This window comes from Delphinus delphis, chromosome 7 (genome assembly GCF_949987515.2).
Source record: "Delphinus delphis chromosome 7, mDelDel1.2, whole genome shotgun sequence".
In the NCBI taxonomy this organism is placed as follows: Eukaryota; Metazoa; Chordata; class Mammalia; order Artiodactyla; family Delphinidae; genus Delphinus; species Delphinus delphis.
In genome coordinates this window covers 8,975,032-8,991,321 of record NC_082689.1, presented here as the reverse complement: position 1 = coordinate 8,991,321, position 16,290 = coordinate 8,975,032, and the positions used below count along the sequence as shown (strand labels likewise).

Genomic DNA, 16,290 nt, shown 5'->3' with positions numbered 1-16,290 from the left:
AAAAGCACTTAAAAACCACTGATTTCGATGACTTCTGACATCTCTTCAACACTTAAGATATTGTGATTCCATACTGAGGCATCCCTTCAGACTTAACATATTCAACTCAAAAATTCATTTTCTCTGCCCCAGAATTGGTCTCTCTCTTCCTGAGTGACTGGTTTAAGAAATATTGCCTTTCTGGCTCAAAACCTTAGAGTCATCAGATTCTTTCTCTTTACTTAAGTATCTTTTTGACAAAGTCCTGTTCGTTTGAAACCATTACGTGAGGGGAGAGGAGGCCGAAATTTGCAGCTTCTCCCTCTTTCCCTTTTTGTAAGCACTCTGTAGGTAATGTGGGAGCGTGGGTGTGTGGGTACATATGTGTGTGCAAGAGATCTATGCTTCCTTCATTAAGCCTGATAGTTTTAATTGATTTCTATATTTCTGTCTATATGAAGTGTTATGTTTTAGTAATATGTTCATTCCAAAAATTCAGAAAATTCAACAGAGTATAAAAGGCAAAATAAAGCTCATCCTAATTCCACTCCCACATGAAATGACTACTGTTACGATAGTGGGATATCCTCGCAGATTCTCATGCATATTCTAGCTCTCTCCCTCTCTTTCTGGGGCCGGTAAGTTACTAAACACGAGGTCATGCTATTCTAGGTCCTTGTTTGTTTTTTAATTTTTTAAAAAATATTTATTTATTTATTTTTGGCTGCGTTGTGTCTTCGTTGCTGCGTGTGGCTTTCTCTAGTTGTGGCGAGCGGGGGCTACTCTGCGTTGCGGTGTGCGGGCTTCTCATTGCGGTGGCTTCTCTTATTGCAGAGCACTGGCTCTAGGCACGCGGGCTCAGTAGTTGTGGTGCACAGGCTTAGTTGCTGTGCAGCATGTGGGACCTTCCTGGACCAGGGATCGCACCCGTGTCCCCTACATTGGCAGGTGGATTCTTAACCACTGCGCCACCAGCGAAGTCCCTGTTTTTTAATTTTAGTGTTAACATCTTTGCATGTCAGTATAGATCTACTTAATTGTTTTTAAAGCTTGCCATAATCTTCCATTTTATGGGTACACCATGATTTAACCAGTTCAGTGGGATAACTTGTAGTTCTGATCCTTTGCTATTGTAAATGACACTGCTTGTACGTAACATCTTTGTGTAATTATGTTTCCCCAGGGTGAATTCCCTAGAAGTATAATGGGTGATTCAGAGGGATTGCACCTTTTAAGGCTTTTTGATACATTTTGCTAAATTGCCCTCCAATAAAGTTGTACCAATATATTTTTCCACTACCGGTATATCTTCTAGAAGTCTTTGCCTCTAATAGGAGAGGGAAAATGTTTCATCATTTTAAGTTAATATCACGATAAAGTAGAATATTTTCTTTTAAGGTTATTAGCCTTTTAATTTCTCAATTAGCCATATCTATACTTTAAGCGTTTTACTCTTGCTGTGTTTAAGTGTGCTTTATATATTGGTAAGTTGGGCTTAACAAGTAACTTTATCTATTAAAAATTGGGAGCCAAGGGGAGGGCAGACCCAGTGTTGTACTCCAGCAGATAAACCCTGTACCTCCATCTGTGATGAGACACCTCCCACCGTAAGGCCAGTTTGGGATCTACTGAGTAGTTGGGCCTTGTTGGGTCCAGAAGAGGTGTGGGTGATAAGGGCTACGAGCACTTCAGGGATGTGGTCTGGAAGCATTTACGGGTGAGTGAGTAGCTCCTCTGGTCTTCTAAAAATGTGTTTTTGTATCACTACTTGGTATCTGAGTGGTTGCCACTGATGACGGTAAAATGGTACAGGGATGGGTACTGTGGAAACATTGGGTTTAAGGCAAGAGATTTAGTATGAAATCTGAATTCTTGGAAGTCTTGAAATAGGCCACTTGTACAAATGTTTGGCTTGCTAGTTGCTTTTTTTCCACCTCACTGTATTTTTTTAAAGAGAAAACAGGCAGTGGGAAGTCTCACAGCCTTACTTCTAATTGGGGATATCATTATGGGCATGACGCTTAAAATTTTGAAGTAGTTACTTGTCTCCTCACCCTGGGAGGGGAAGAAGTATAGTTGTGATATTGTTACTAGTGAGGTGAGAGTAGTAGGTGTGAACTTTGGAATATTGGTTACTGCTTAAGTAGATCCTGTACCTTAAATTGTTTAATTTTTAAGTATTTTTAAAAGATACTAAGTAGAAATAAAGTCGTTATCAACTGGTTGTGGAAGTCACTGAGGCTTCATGGTACAGGATTAGTATGCCTGCCCCGCACCCTACCCCGGCCTTGACTCTGAGCAGCTCTGCCAAGCCTCAGACTCCTTCCTCCATGACTCTGCTCAGCTGGGTGTCCCCAGACTCCCACTATATATGTGGCTGCTTAGTAGAATCATACAGGGTAAACCACTTCTCAAAAGCCGCAAGAAAACAATCAGGAGCCTAAAATTCTGTGTCTCTCACCTAGACGAGTCAGCAGTGTGTGAGTTAGTGAGACACAGTTCACATCATTTTCCAGTCAAGTGAATGGGCTTATCATGAGGGGGGTGCTTCTCACATGTTTCTCTTCATCACCATGTATTTATTAAAACAGTTGGCTACTGTTAGTAGACTGTACCCATGAAACATAATATAAGGCTCACTGGCCACATAAGTGTAGCATCTGTGTCTCAGAACACCATGTTCTACTGACAAAATGTCCTAGACAATTCAGTTATTTAACAAAATCATGAAGTCAGACCGTGTGTAAATCACTGTCTCAGTCACATTGGAGGGAGGAGGGTGTAAAGAAGTGTAAGCAAGCCCTTTCTAAGGCCCTTGAATGTATGTTAGGGAAATGAGAGGTGCAGATGAGGAGATAGAGCACTGCAAGGCCAGGGGCTGAGACAAGGTAGCAGCTGCTGTGGCATCAGGAGGAGAATGGCAGGAGGGGGGAATGGGCCATGAGAGGGGAGAGGAGTAGTGTGAGCATTTGGGGTCACTTGAGAAGAGACAAAGCCTCCAGGGCGAGAGAGTGAGAGTAGATGACGGGGCAGAAGAGAATTGGGAGAACCTTTATTTGGAATTTGAGATCTTAAGAAATGGAATAGATCCCACCAGGCGTCGGGCCCAGCAACCTTGCATGAGGCCACACAACTGGCAAAATTGCAAGGGGGGACTTGAGGCAAGGCCAGCCTCCTTTTCATGTAGGAGCCCTTTCCCCAGCACACATATATAGAGCCACCAGCCTGGGGATTACGGAGAGCTGCCTCTTACCTGTGAAGTAGAAGCAAAATAAGAGGATTGATTAGCTTTTAAGGCTGATAAAATGATTACAAAAGAGTACCCTTCACCCTGCTTCCCCAGATGTTAACATTTTATGTAGCCACCGTGCAATGATCAAATCAGGAAGCTAACATTGATACAATACTGTTGACTAATCCACAGACCTTTTTCAAATTTCCGCAGTGTCTGCTAATGTCCTTTTTCTGCACCAAGATGCAGTTCAGGATCACACATTGCTTTTAGCTGTAACATCTACTTACTCTCCTTTAATCAGGAACAGTTTCTTTGTGTTTGACATCATGACCTTGACACTTTGGAAAAATACTGGCCACTTATTTTGTAGAATGTTCCTTAATTTGGGTTTGGCTGATGTTTCCTCATGATTCAATGCAGGTGATGCCTTTTTGGCAAGAAAGACCACAGAAGTGATGCCATGCCCTTTGCAGCGGGTCCTTTCAGGAGGCACACGAGGCCAGTAGTCTCAGTACCATTCATGATGATCACATGGTTAAGTGGCGTCTCTGTGTAAAAGTACTATTTTTCCTTTGTCATTTAGTAAGTCTCTTAGGGGAGTGAGCATCTTTGTCTAAAATTTCCCCAGGTGATTCTGGTGTATCTCCAGGGTCGAGACAGAGGATGGCAGAAATACATCAAGATGGATCAAAGAAGTCGAAGATGTTTTCACTAGATTTCCAAATGGGGGAGGTGAAGCTAGATGTTCGGATACGGAACAGAGAAAGAGAACTAAGTTCTGTTGTGGAAAGTGAAGCAGTTTTGAAGTATTTGCTGCTGGGAGTAACTGGTTGAAAAATCAATCCAGTTTGAAGGAATGTTTCTGGCTGGAGAGAAAGCAGTTGAACAGCATGAATTTTAGGGAACCAGGTGTGCACAGGTTCCATCACCTTCTCTACCCTGGGGGCTGAAGTAGAGAAAGTCTTCAGTAAAGGACACCCCACATTGTTTAGGGGAGCAGGAGACCTGGAGCTGTGAGCACGGGCAGCCCTGAAACTTTGTCTTAACAGGACAGGTCACACGGTCATTAGGGAGCCCGGTGGATTAGGTGTCATGATGATCTCAGCAGCTTGACCATGGTACAGTGTGTGAGGAGCTGTGTGAACAGCTTACTTAGTAGGTGTGAGGAGACAAGCAGGGGGGTGGCAGATAAGGAGGATGTGGTCAGAGAGGCAGAGAACGTGCTGACATAATGCAGGCTGGCCAGAGAGGGGGGCCTGGGCAGGGTCACTAATGTGAATGCTGATGAAGGGAACCAAGTGAAGTCTAAACAAGAACAGCCAAGTTTATTTACTCTGTATGTGTGTCTTCATTCAGTAAATTCTTGCTGCATCACCTTTTCTGGTGAATCACTTAATTTCATAAGCTTTTCTGATCATCTTTTAGTAATATTTGGTCATGTTTATTTCTTTTTCAAGCCTTTTTAAAATCAACTTGTAATTGTGTTCAACTTGTAATGGGGAACAGAACTCACACAAATGGTTGAAATATACATAAAATTAGAAGTCGTCAATTGGAATATGAACTTGATTGCTCTCATGTATCAGGACTGTTAGTAAACAATAAAGTTGATGAATTTTAGTTTTTCTTTTATATCATGCTGCTGATTATCCTGTGTCGATGGTAACTAACCATGGAAATACCCAGGTTTGGAAGTCACTTGTCCCCAGTGCCATTCTCTACTTCTCGGTAGTTTGAGTAGCCTTTTACCTGTTAAGCCCAATTCTAGCCTTTAGCTTTCTATCTGGCAGTGTTTGTGGCACTGGTTTTCAAGGCGTGGTTGGTAGGCCTATTTACGTGTGTAGACCTATACACAATACTTAGTTATTTGTTAGAAATCTTAAAAATTTAGGGGTGATGTGTGGGGAGGAGTGAAAGGAGGGAAACAGAAGCAGAAATTAGATAAGCCAATTGTTACCAACTTAGTAAACACTTTGATCTATTTCTCTCATTCCCTTTGTCATTTTGCTCTTAAAAAATTAAAATATGAACTGTAAAACATTCAAACAAATCTGAAATACAGAAAGTGCAGAGTGAAAGTATTCTTCTTGCCCCTCCCCATAGGCATATTGTACTCAGTTTGGTGTGTATCCTTCCAGACTGTTTTCTCTGAGGAAACAGGGAGTTAGGTTCCTTGCTCACCACTGAAACTGTCAGGTAGATTCCCTCAACTTTTCTTGGTGAGGTGTTGCAGAGTGTCCTTCCTTCAGGTCCCTGGATCTGCACTACTTTTTTAGAGGAATTCCTTGACTTTATGGTGTGAGAACATCACATTTCCCTACATCCAGTGTTCATCTGGATTTTGTATCCCGGTGATCACGTATACTCACGTTCAGCCGCTCATCAAGCATGAATGGAGCACCTGCACGCACTGGGCTGCTACTGGAGCAGAAGGAAACAGACATTCATTAGAAATACAAGGAAAAGCAGAGTTATGTACAGCTGTGAGAAACACTGTGAAGCAGTACCAGGTAGTAGGAGAATGTATGATAGAATTGACTTGGAAAGACTTCTCTGAGGAGGTGATCGTTGAGCTGAGCAGTGAAGGAAGAGCGGGAGTTGGCTGGGAGGTGGGGCGGAATATGAGCACGAAGAGCATTGTGGGCATAGGCACCCACATGTGCAGGGGCCCGAAAGGAGCCCAGTGTGACCAGAGCATTGGTATATAGATAGTGGGGGAGGAATTGCAGTGCAGGGTGAGGTCAGAGAGGTAGGGTCAGACCATGCAGGGTTTTATGGGCCATGTTAAAAGGGAATTTTCTCCATCCTAAGAGCAATAGGTAATTGAAGCATTTTAAACACAAAGATTTAAGCATTTTAAGACAAAGGATTTAAGCACAAATCTTAATCATATTTGTGTTATGAAAAGATCATTCTAATTGTGATGTGGAAAATGGACTGTAGGGAATTCAAGGAAACCAGTCAGTAGGCTCCTTAGTCGTCCAGACAAGAGTTATGGGGACTTTGGTGGTGATGGTGGAGTATAAATGGATGGATTTTGGAGACTTGGTGATGGATTAGATATCGGGGCAGGGTGAGGAAGAGGGAAGAGTCGAGGATGAATCCTAAGTTTCTGACACGTTAAGAGCATCAGTAGTGGCATCTCATTCCCAGAAATAGGGAACAAGGGAAGAACATAGGCTTTGGGGCAAGAGCATGAGTTCTGTTCTAGATGCATTAGGTTTGAGGTACCTTGAGACATCCAAGTAGAGACACTTCTAGCAGGTTGCTTAATATACTAGTAAGAGAACTGGATTAGAGATAGGAATCTGTGAGGCATCTGCATTTAGGTGTTCATTAAAGTTGTGTGTGGATGAGGTTACCTAGGGAGAGATGATAGAATGAGAAGAAGAGGGCCCTGTACTCTGCCTGGAGGAATTCCCAATATTTAAATGGCCCACTCCAGGAGGATGAGCCAAAAAGGAGACAGAGGAGCAACCAGGGAGACAGGAAGAAAAAAAGTAGGGTGTTGGTAAGTCACAGAGGACAGGGAGGAGCGGTTTTAAAAGCAGAGTGTAGCCAACTTCAAATGCTGCCGAGAGCTCATGCATGATGAAGGCTAGAAATTGTCTTTAATGGCAGGCAGGTCGTTGGTGGCTGTCTGAAAGCTATAAAGTACTGGCTGTAGAAGTCTCACGGGATTGGGCTGAAGAGTGAATAGGAAAGAGATGTGGGCTGTAACAGACACAGGGAGGTGTTCTGAGAGGCTTAATTATGGCGGGCAGTAGCTGGGAGGGGGTTATGGAGTCAAAGGAGAGCTTGTTTAGTTTTGTTAGTGGGAATCTAATAGATCATATTTAAAATTGAGTTTGGAGGAATCAGGTAAGAGGGGAGTCGACTATATGAGGAGATAAGGTAACAGACAGGATGAGATCCTGAGAAGGCAGGAGATGAGTGGAATCCAGAAGCAAGGAGGGTTAATATAGGTAGGTGAGTATAATGGTTAGAAGCAAGGAGGGTTAATATAGGTAGGTGAGTATAATGGTTAGCAGAGGAGAGAATTCGATGGTGTTTTCCTCCCCGCTCATAATGTAGTAACAGTGTCATCTGCTGAAAGGGAAGAAGAGGGCTTTATGTTTGAATCCAGGGTGCCTTTCATCTTAGAAGCACCATAAGTAGCTTTCTATTTCCTCGCTTCTCTCCTCCATTTTTTAAAAACAGCTTTTTTGAGATACAGCTTGCATATCATATAGTTCACCCATCTAAAGTGTACAATTCAGTAGTTCGTAGTTTATTCACCGATAATGTGCAACCACAAACAACACAATCAATTTTTAAAATTCCATCTCCTCAAAAAGAAACCCCATACTGTAGCTATCACTCCCCTTCCCCCCAACATAGTGAGCATTTTGATCTTCATCTTTTGTTCATAGTGAGCACTTCTTCATCCTTTACTATCAGAAAGCATAGAGTATGGTCTGATCTCAGATTTTCAAAGCAGAGTATAAACTGAGACACATGAAGGGTTATTAAGAACCTCAAAACTTTGATCTAGTCAGAGAAGCAGACGGGGCTAAGGTCTATGACGTAGTAGGGTCAGTGAGTAAATTCAGCAGATAATATACTCAGAAAACCTACTAAATGTTAGATACTTCCCTGTCAAAGAGAATCATCTTAAGAATAGAGATTAATAAAATGAAATTGTAAAGGCAACACATGTAATTAGATTATAAGAGAACATTTACTGTTGATAAATGATTTTTATCTCCTGGTCCAGAAAAAGTACATTCTGGGGTACTTACAATTTATATATGGGATGACAACAAACTGCTGTCAGAAATCTAAGACATTAACAGAATAGGGTAGTGACAGCAGACTCAGAGAGGTAAAGGGTCTGCTTACATTGACACTGAATAAGGTTTCATAATGGGATTATTAGGAAGGTACTTTGTAAGCATTTAGAAAAGAAAGCAGTAGTCAGTAGAAATCAGCATAGACTTAAGTAAAACGGTCGTACCAAATTAACTTTATTTCATTTCCTTATATTCAGGAAATGTGGAGGAAATAGTATATTCTTATTTTATCAGAATATTTAACAAAAAGCCTTTAGAATATCATTTGGAAATAAGTGTATATGTAAGTGGCTGAGCAGCCATGCCCAAAGATTATTTATAGATCATTACTGAAAAGAGCATGATGATTCAAAGGCATAATGTTAGGCTCCATTCAGTTACTTCCTTTTCGGCATTTTGGTTAATGATTGAGGCCATGCGAGGCATACCTACCTATCAGATTTCAGATGATACAAATATGGGTACAATAGCTGGCATTTTGGATGTCCTTCAGAATTCAGAAATACCTCCACAGTGTTGAATGATGGGCTATTAATGAGATTAAATTAAATAGTGAGAAGAGTTAAAGCCATCATTGCAGTGCTTATTCCGAAGATCTGGCTTTGAATGAATTATATGATATAATTGCAAAAATTCTTAAAGGTAGCCCTGAGCTACATTAAATTTGCAACATTTGCAGGGAAATGGTGGTCCGGTGTCTTGTGCATCATTCCATCTGGATAGAGTTGAAACATTAATCCTGTCTTTCTTAGGAGGATAGTTAAAGTAGCTGAGAGGAGGTTTTTCTGGAGAAGACTATTTAGGGAAGACAGGCAAGCTGTTTTCAATGAGGAGCCAATGAAGATACTACCTTATCTGCAGTGCAGACCCAGGACCAGCCGACACTATAGTGAGGCAATGTTCGTTTCACTATGAAATTTTCTAACAGCTGTCTGATTCTGAAGTCTGCTAATCCTGCATTACTGGACACTGGAAATATTTAAGGTGAAGCAATGTGGTCATTTGGTAAGAAGATTTAGAAGGTTGTAGAAGGGAATACCGTGGACCTAGATGATTCTTTAGGTACCATTAAAGGCTGATGTCCTCTGAATCTGTGCTAAGTAATCTCCCTGAAGTAATTTCTGGTCATAAATATTTCCATTTATTTAGCTTTTTATAGCCTTTATTTTTCTTACATATCTTTAGTATTCTACTTCGTTGGCTTATTAGCTATAACTCTTTTGGTTTTTTTAGTGTTTCTTTTAGAACTTACAGTGTATGCCTTTTAACTTGTGGTTTGTCTTCAAGAAATATTATACTGCTTCATGTATAAAAACCTTAACACTGCCCCCCCTTGGAGCTATTGTTGCCACATATTCTTGTTCTACATATGGCATAACCCCAAAATACAGTTATTTATGCTTTAAACAGCCAGTTGTCTTTTAGAGACTTTTTTTTAGTAATGGAAAAATCATTTCCATTTATCCACATTTCTGTCTCCGGTGCTCTTCATTCTTTTCTGTATACACAGATTTTCATCTTGAATCTCCTCCTGTAGGACTTCCTTAAACGTTTCCTATAGTGCAGGTCTGCTGGTGACAAAATCTTCCAGCTTTTCTGTGTCTTAAAAATTCTTATTTCACCTTCATTTTTGTATAATATTTTTACTAGGTATAGAATTCTACAATGGCAGTTTAGTTTTGTTTTTCCCCCAGAATTTTAATGATGTTCCTCCACTATCTTTTGACTTGCATCATTTCTGTCAAGAAGTCTGTTATTTTTTGATTCTTTGTCTGTAATGTTTTCCCCCCCTCTGGTTGCTTTTAGGATTTTCTCTTCACTGAATTTAAGCATTTGCAATTTAAGCAAATGGCTTGGCATAGTTTTCTTCCTGTTTCTTGTGCTTGGAATTTTTTTTGAACTTCTTGGCTCCATGGGATTATAGTTTTCATCAAATTTGGAAAATTTTCAGCTATTATGTCTTCACATATTTTGTCTGTCCTTCCCCCTCCTTTGGGGACTGCAGTTACACATGTATCAGACTGCTTACAGTCATCCTGTAGCTCACTGCTGTGCTGTCTTTTGTCTCCCTCTCTTTGTGTTTCATTTTGAATAGCTTTCATTGCTCTGTCATCATATTTACTAACCATTTCTTCTGCACTGTCTGCTCTGCTATTGATCCCATCCAGTGTAATTTTTATTTCAGAAATTTTAGTTTTTATTTTTAAGTGTTTGATTTTGGTGGGGGTTTTTTTACGTCTTCCATACCTTTACTTAACATGCTCGTTTTTTCCCTGAATGTACTGACTATAGTTATAGTAACTTTTAATGTCCTTGTTTGATTTCTACCATCTGTGTCACTTTGCAGGGCTGTTACTGTTGACTGTTTTTCCTCCTCATTATTGGTTGTGTTTTCCAGTTTTGATTCTTTCCAGGCTTGCTTTTAAGCTTTTTGGAGAGCAGAGTTTAGTCCAGGGCTAATTTTTTATAACAGCAGAGACAAAACCCTTTGAGAGCTCTGCTTTATGCCTGTGAATATGAGGTTTTCCGTCAGGTTGATGGGAGCCTTGCGTGAGCTCCATGGCTCTGTTCCCTGGCCTTGGGTACTTACTCGCATGCATGTGCTTACCAGTACTCAGATAGAGTAGCAAGTGAGTCTTTGCAGGTCTCTAACACTCTCTTCAGCGTAGCTGTCTCCTCTCTGGTACCTGGCCCTGCAGAAGTTCCAAGTCTCCTTGGCCTCCATAGATTACCAGCTCTGTCTCCTCACGTGGAGTTTGCCTGTTCTGCCTGGCTTCCCTCTCCCTGTGACGTGGCCTGGAAATTTTCTCCGGGCAGGCAGTAAGCTGGGGCAATTGTGACGTTCATTTCGTCTGTTTCCCTTCTCTCAGGAATCACTCTCCTGTGCTGCCTGAAGTTCAATGTTTAAAATTCATTGTTTCAAATATTTTCCTCCAATTTTTGGTCTTTTTCATGGGGGAAGGTAAATCTGACCCTTGTTTTTCATCCTGCCAGAAGTGGAAGTTTTTAGTGACTTTTTATTTATTGCCAGTATTTTAGCTTTGCACTCAAAGCCTCTTTCAGCTTCATTTCTTCTGTCACTCGCTTATTCCCTCCACACCTTTTCTCTGACAGGCCCTGTGCTGCTTCCTCTCCCTCATCCCCAGTTCATGCCATTCGTTCCCCTCAGTCTCCTTCTCCCCAGCCAGTTCTTGCTTGGCAGTGTCTCTCCATTCTCATGGTCAGCTCAGGTGCCTCTTCCATGTTGTTTCCCTCCCATTTGAGCAGAACTGAACTTTTTCTCCCTGTTCTGTTTCTACTACAACAACATTGTTTTCAGCGTTCAAGTATACAGGTTGTGAATCTGCTGGCCTTCCCTGTCGAGCACATACGTCAGTCCCCACCTGTGCACACACATGCAGTTTTTGACTCCTGAGGGCCAGGATGGGGCTTGCCCACCTTTGTGTCTTGTACAGGGGTCTGGGGGTATGTAATATATAGAGAAGGTATTTAGCAAGTGTAGATGTGTTATATATGTTTGTGAAAATGAATTTTCTCCTCTCCCCCAAAATCAGGCTACAGAAGAAGTTTCCAAAAATCTGGTTGCCATGAAAGAAATTCTGTATGGCACAAATGAAAAGGAGCCACAGACAGAAGCGGTGGCACAGCTCGCTCAAGAACTGTATAATAGTGGGCTCCTTAGCACCCTAGTAGCTGATTTACAGCTCATTGACTTTGAGGTAAGAAATCAGTTTTTTATTTTTCAAAAACACTAACTATTCGTAGTCATTTTCCGTATGTTCTCTCTGAAACATTTTAAGGTTCCTGTTGGGCTCTTGGCTCAGGGGTACTGACCTGTAAGCATACCCGGGCTGCCTGTCTGATTAGCGGGGCCAACTCAGGAACTCAAGGGTATCTCGGACTTAGGCCAGGTTTTTTCCCCCTCTTTCACTACATCGTATATGAAGTTTTTTAGGTATTTGTTATGCCCTTTCATTTAGGCTGTATTTAATAAACAGCTGCTGGTTTACATAATTCACTGGTTCTTGGCTCTCAAGGAAAAAACAATCTAAAGAAGACCATAGAGTGTTAGAATTTTTGAGGTAGATGAGATCTTAGAGAACATCTAGGTTTTTTTGTTTGTTTGTTTTTAACCTGCTGAGAACTCACTACAGTCGAGATTATATGTGTTTTGTTTGCTTGGCACTGCTTTTAAACATTTAAATGAGGATAACATTAAAACAGCAGGAGATTTTATACACAATTTTGAATTTCTGGCTTCCCTTGGAAAATTTGGCAACATTGGGCCTTGTAGTCTTGTGTGGCCCCTCAGCCCGTGACGTTGGCATCCACACTTGGGTGTGCCACAGACGGCACAGCGTGCTTTTTCTACCTCGGCCTGCTGCGCTCATTTGCATTTCCTGCTCGTCCCTGGTAGGCGTTTGAGATTGGTGCCCAGGCTTATACAGCCAGATCATCCCATGTTGGATATTTAGTGCATTTATTAGTGAGAAGAATGGTCCCTGATACCAGTCTGAATAAACTAGTCTGAGAAGTGTGTAATGAAGGGCTCTGGCATAGTCGTGAGCAGTCTCCTCTTCGACTCTTCGTTATGGCTGTGCTTTGTTTAAGCCCCAGTGTTTATCGTCCTGAGGGATTGTATGTCTATTCAGGTACTTGGAAAACCAGGGGAGAAAATGACAGACACCTGTAGCTAGATTCAGTTTTAGAGAAGGGTGGGGAAGATGTGGTTCATAGGTTACTTGAATGTATTATCAATAGATAATAAAAGAGAATAAAAATTTACTTCTGTCTTTTAGAACAGACAGAACTATGATATTTCCATTTATATAGCTGGTTTCATATATCTTTAATAGAGTGTCAAATTCCAACAACAAGGATTTTTATCTCCACTACAAAGGTGGGAGTGCACTGGACCATCCAGTTCCTTCTCCTTCGTCTTGCCACCCCACTCCCCAACCTGGACCTTGAACTTAATATTCATTTGGGACTTTAGAGACATAAATTTAATTTAAAAGAAATGTGTGCCCTTGAGACTGGTTCTTCGAGATTGCCATTACTACTCCTGACCTAGCATAGGCCCCAGGGTGATCTCTAGTGCTGGAAAGCTAGCGTTTCACTCACTCTCCTGCAGACTTGTCAGCCTTATAAAGTGGCAGTTCTGAAACATCTCTTGGGGTCTACTTCTGCATTTGTTACTTTCTTGTGCAGCTTTCTGATTATAAGTTTCGCTGTATTGTGTTAACATCTACCTATTTTGTTTCGTGAAGTACAGTGGTGTAACACTGATCTCTGAACTGTTGCATCATGTGATACTTAGTACCTTAATTATCTATATATAAAGTTTTTCCCAATTACACCTAGTTTAGTAGGAGGATATGTCTACTTGCCATTAAAGCTCAACTTCTTACAGAATTCTTTCATTTTTATTACACTAACAATACAGTTTCTCCTCCTTCCACCACTATAAAAGGAAGCTATATGTATTGTTTACAATACAAGCATCCTATTTGAAGCTGCTTGGGTGGGAATCGGATCCCTGAACAATGTAAGCAAATAGCAAGGTTTTGTTTTTCATATCTGAGTCAGCATGATTCTGAGAGTTAGAAATCATTGAAATTATATATAGTAAGATTTCACTTTGTCAACACATTATTCATGTCAAAAATACTTTACTATTAAAACTTAGGGACTTCCCTGGTGGTCCAGTGGTTATGACTTCACCTTCTAGTGCAGGGGGTGTGGGTTCGATCCCTGGTCGGGGAGCTAAGATCCCACATGCCTCGAGGCCAAAGAAACAAAACATAAAACAGAACCAATATTGTGACATTCAATAAAGACTTTAAAAAAATGGTCCACATCAAAAAAATCTTTAAAAAAAAATTCACTATTAAAACTTAGAATTTGAAATTACGAAGGAAGAAATAAAATAAGAAAATTTAATGTCTACGAACATTTTAAAGTCAGATATTCAGTCATAATTATAAATATACAGTACCTAGATTTGAGTTTATTTAGGGCATTTTGGCATTTAGTCAGGCATTTTGATATTTTTGTCTTCCTTAATAGGGCAAGAAAGACGTGGCTCAGATTTTCAACAATATTCTCAGAAGACAAATTGGTACAAGAACTCCTACTGTTGAATACATCTGCACCCAACAGAATATTTTGTTCATGTTATTGAAAGGGTATGTATAAAGTATAATGTAATAAGATTTATATTTTTGACTTGGAAAATAAAAAGGAAAGATGGTCTTGGGCAAAAACAGGATGGTGAATGTCAGAAAGCATTTCCTCTGTAGTTTCATCAGCTCATTTTCCCGTAGTTCTGGAACACATTTCCCTCCTTAAAATTTAACCTGTGAGCTAAACTGAATTTGAAAATGCCCATGGGATTTTAAAGTTAGGTGAATTGTGAGCCTTTAAATTCTCAAACCATACATGACTGAAGAAAAAAATAAGTCCTCTGTGTTCTTGTTTCTGTTCTCTAAGATGTAAAAACCTTAATTGTTGAAATATCAGCTAAATCATGTATTTAAAGACATCTTCTTTGGACGTACATGCACACGGTACTGCAGTAAAGGCTTCCCAGTAAATGGAGCTTGGATGCTATATAGCTTAACCTTGTTCAGTCAACAGTCAACAAAGTACATGTTTATGACGTACTTCCCTTTGCTTTTCACCTGTGTGTGTCCACTTACCCACTTAATCTGGTAATTCACAGTGCATCTTCCTGGAATTACTGTTGAACTAAGCAGGCATTTATCTTTGGGTAGCCTGTCAGTTTCAAAAAAAAAAAATCAAACAAAAACCAAAAAAGCCTTAAAACTAAAAGTTAAGAAAAAAGTCCTCTTCTCTGTCATCGCTGATTGGCAAAGTAACCTCCTGTTGTTTCACACCAGAGTTGTTTGCCAGCTCTGGGTACGTGTGCACTGGTGGCGTTCTGTTAAATTGGCGGGCAGCTGTTTTATTGGCATGACTGGTGGCGTGAATCAGCTTGCTCTCCTACCCCAGCTTTATAGCTTGCCTCACTCTGATTCATATCTCTGTGGTTTAACACTTGCCCCAAGTTCAAACTCGTTTAGACAAAGCATGAGTCAGTGCATGTGTTGGATGCCAGCATTCTATTTCCTTCTTTCTAGTTCTAACTATCTATGTTGCTTCTTCAGATGTTGCCATACGGAATTTTTGGCATCTGATTTTTTGTTGTATCAATCCAGAGCTGCGTGTATGAACATGTAGTGAGTAGTCTGAAATTTTAGTGTTCTTAGAGCAGCTGCCAGATGCCTTTGTGTATTTTTAAAGCCAGTCTTCCTTTTTCCATAGAAAGCAGCGGTTGTTAAAATCTATGAATTAGTTAACTCTGCCTGTGTTTTCACTTTAGAGTGGCCAGGGATATGATATGAACATTGTTTAATGTCATGTAAAGTAAGACTTTTGAGGTAATATTTAAAGAAAGGTTTCAAGCTCTCAACTGAGCTGACCAGAGCAGAAACCTCAGTTTACGGAGGCGAGGAGAAGCCATTGGTGTTGGGATCCCACAGAAGCCGTCCCCCCACCCCTTACAACCCCTTTCCTACCTGTCACCAGGCTTCAACAATTACTAACATTTATTAACATTCTTGTTTCATCTATTCCTTGCCTCTTGTTTTTCCTCCTCAAACATAACATCACTTCAGTATGCATCCCTAGTACATAATAAAGGATTCTTTAACATAACCATAATATCATTTAAAAACCTGATATTATCTAATGCCCAGTCACTGTTCAGATTTCCTTGATTTTCACCAAAAATGTCATTTTTCATTTTGTTTAAATCAGTTTTCAAGCAAGGTCCACAAACTGAATTTGGTTGATATGACTCTTAACTCTGTTAATCTATAATAGTTCCTGCCCCCTTCTTTTAACACCATTTATTTGTTGAAGCAACTGGGTCATTTGTTTTGCAGGGAAACCACATATTTGGGATTTGCATCCTGTGGTTTCACCTGTAACCATGTTCCTCTATCCTCTGTTCTTTCAAGTTAGTTTGATTAGATTCAGCTTCAGTTTGGGGGGGCAGGAATTCTTCATGGATGGGATTGTGATGGGATTGCTTCCTGTTGGGCAACGCAGGTTGTCCTACTTCTGGTGATATTTAGATTGATCAGTGGATGTAGGTGTTGTCAGTCTGTCCATTATAAAGTCCTCCATCAACCCTTCACCTAATGGTTTTAGTATCCACTGAGGATCATTGTCTAGGTT

At 40.6% G+C, this 16,290-nt stretch overlaps 1 protein-coding gene across 1 annotated transcript in view; it reads left to right on the top strand.

Moving 5' to 3' along the window:
* CAB39 (calcium binding protein 39) overlaps nt 1-16,290 on the top strand; it is an 86,903-nt gene that overhangs the window by 50,715 nt on the left and 19,898 nt on the right. The window contains exons 3-4 of the mRNA XM_060015955.1: nt 11,601-11,765; nt 14,116-14,234. Of these exons, the coding sequence (XP_059871938.1) occupies nt 11,601-11,765; nt 14,116-14,234 (284 nt within the window). The remainder of the gene's footprint in view (nt 1-11,600; nt 11,766-14,115; nt 14,235-16,290) is intronic.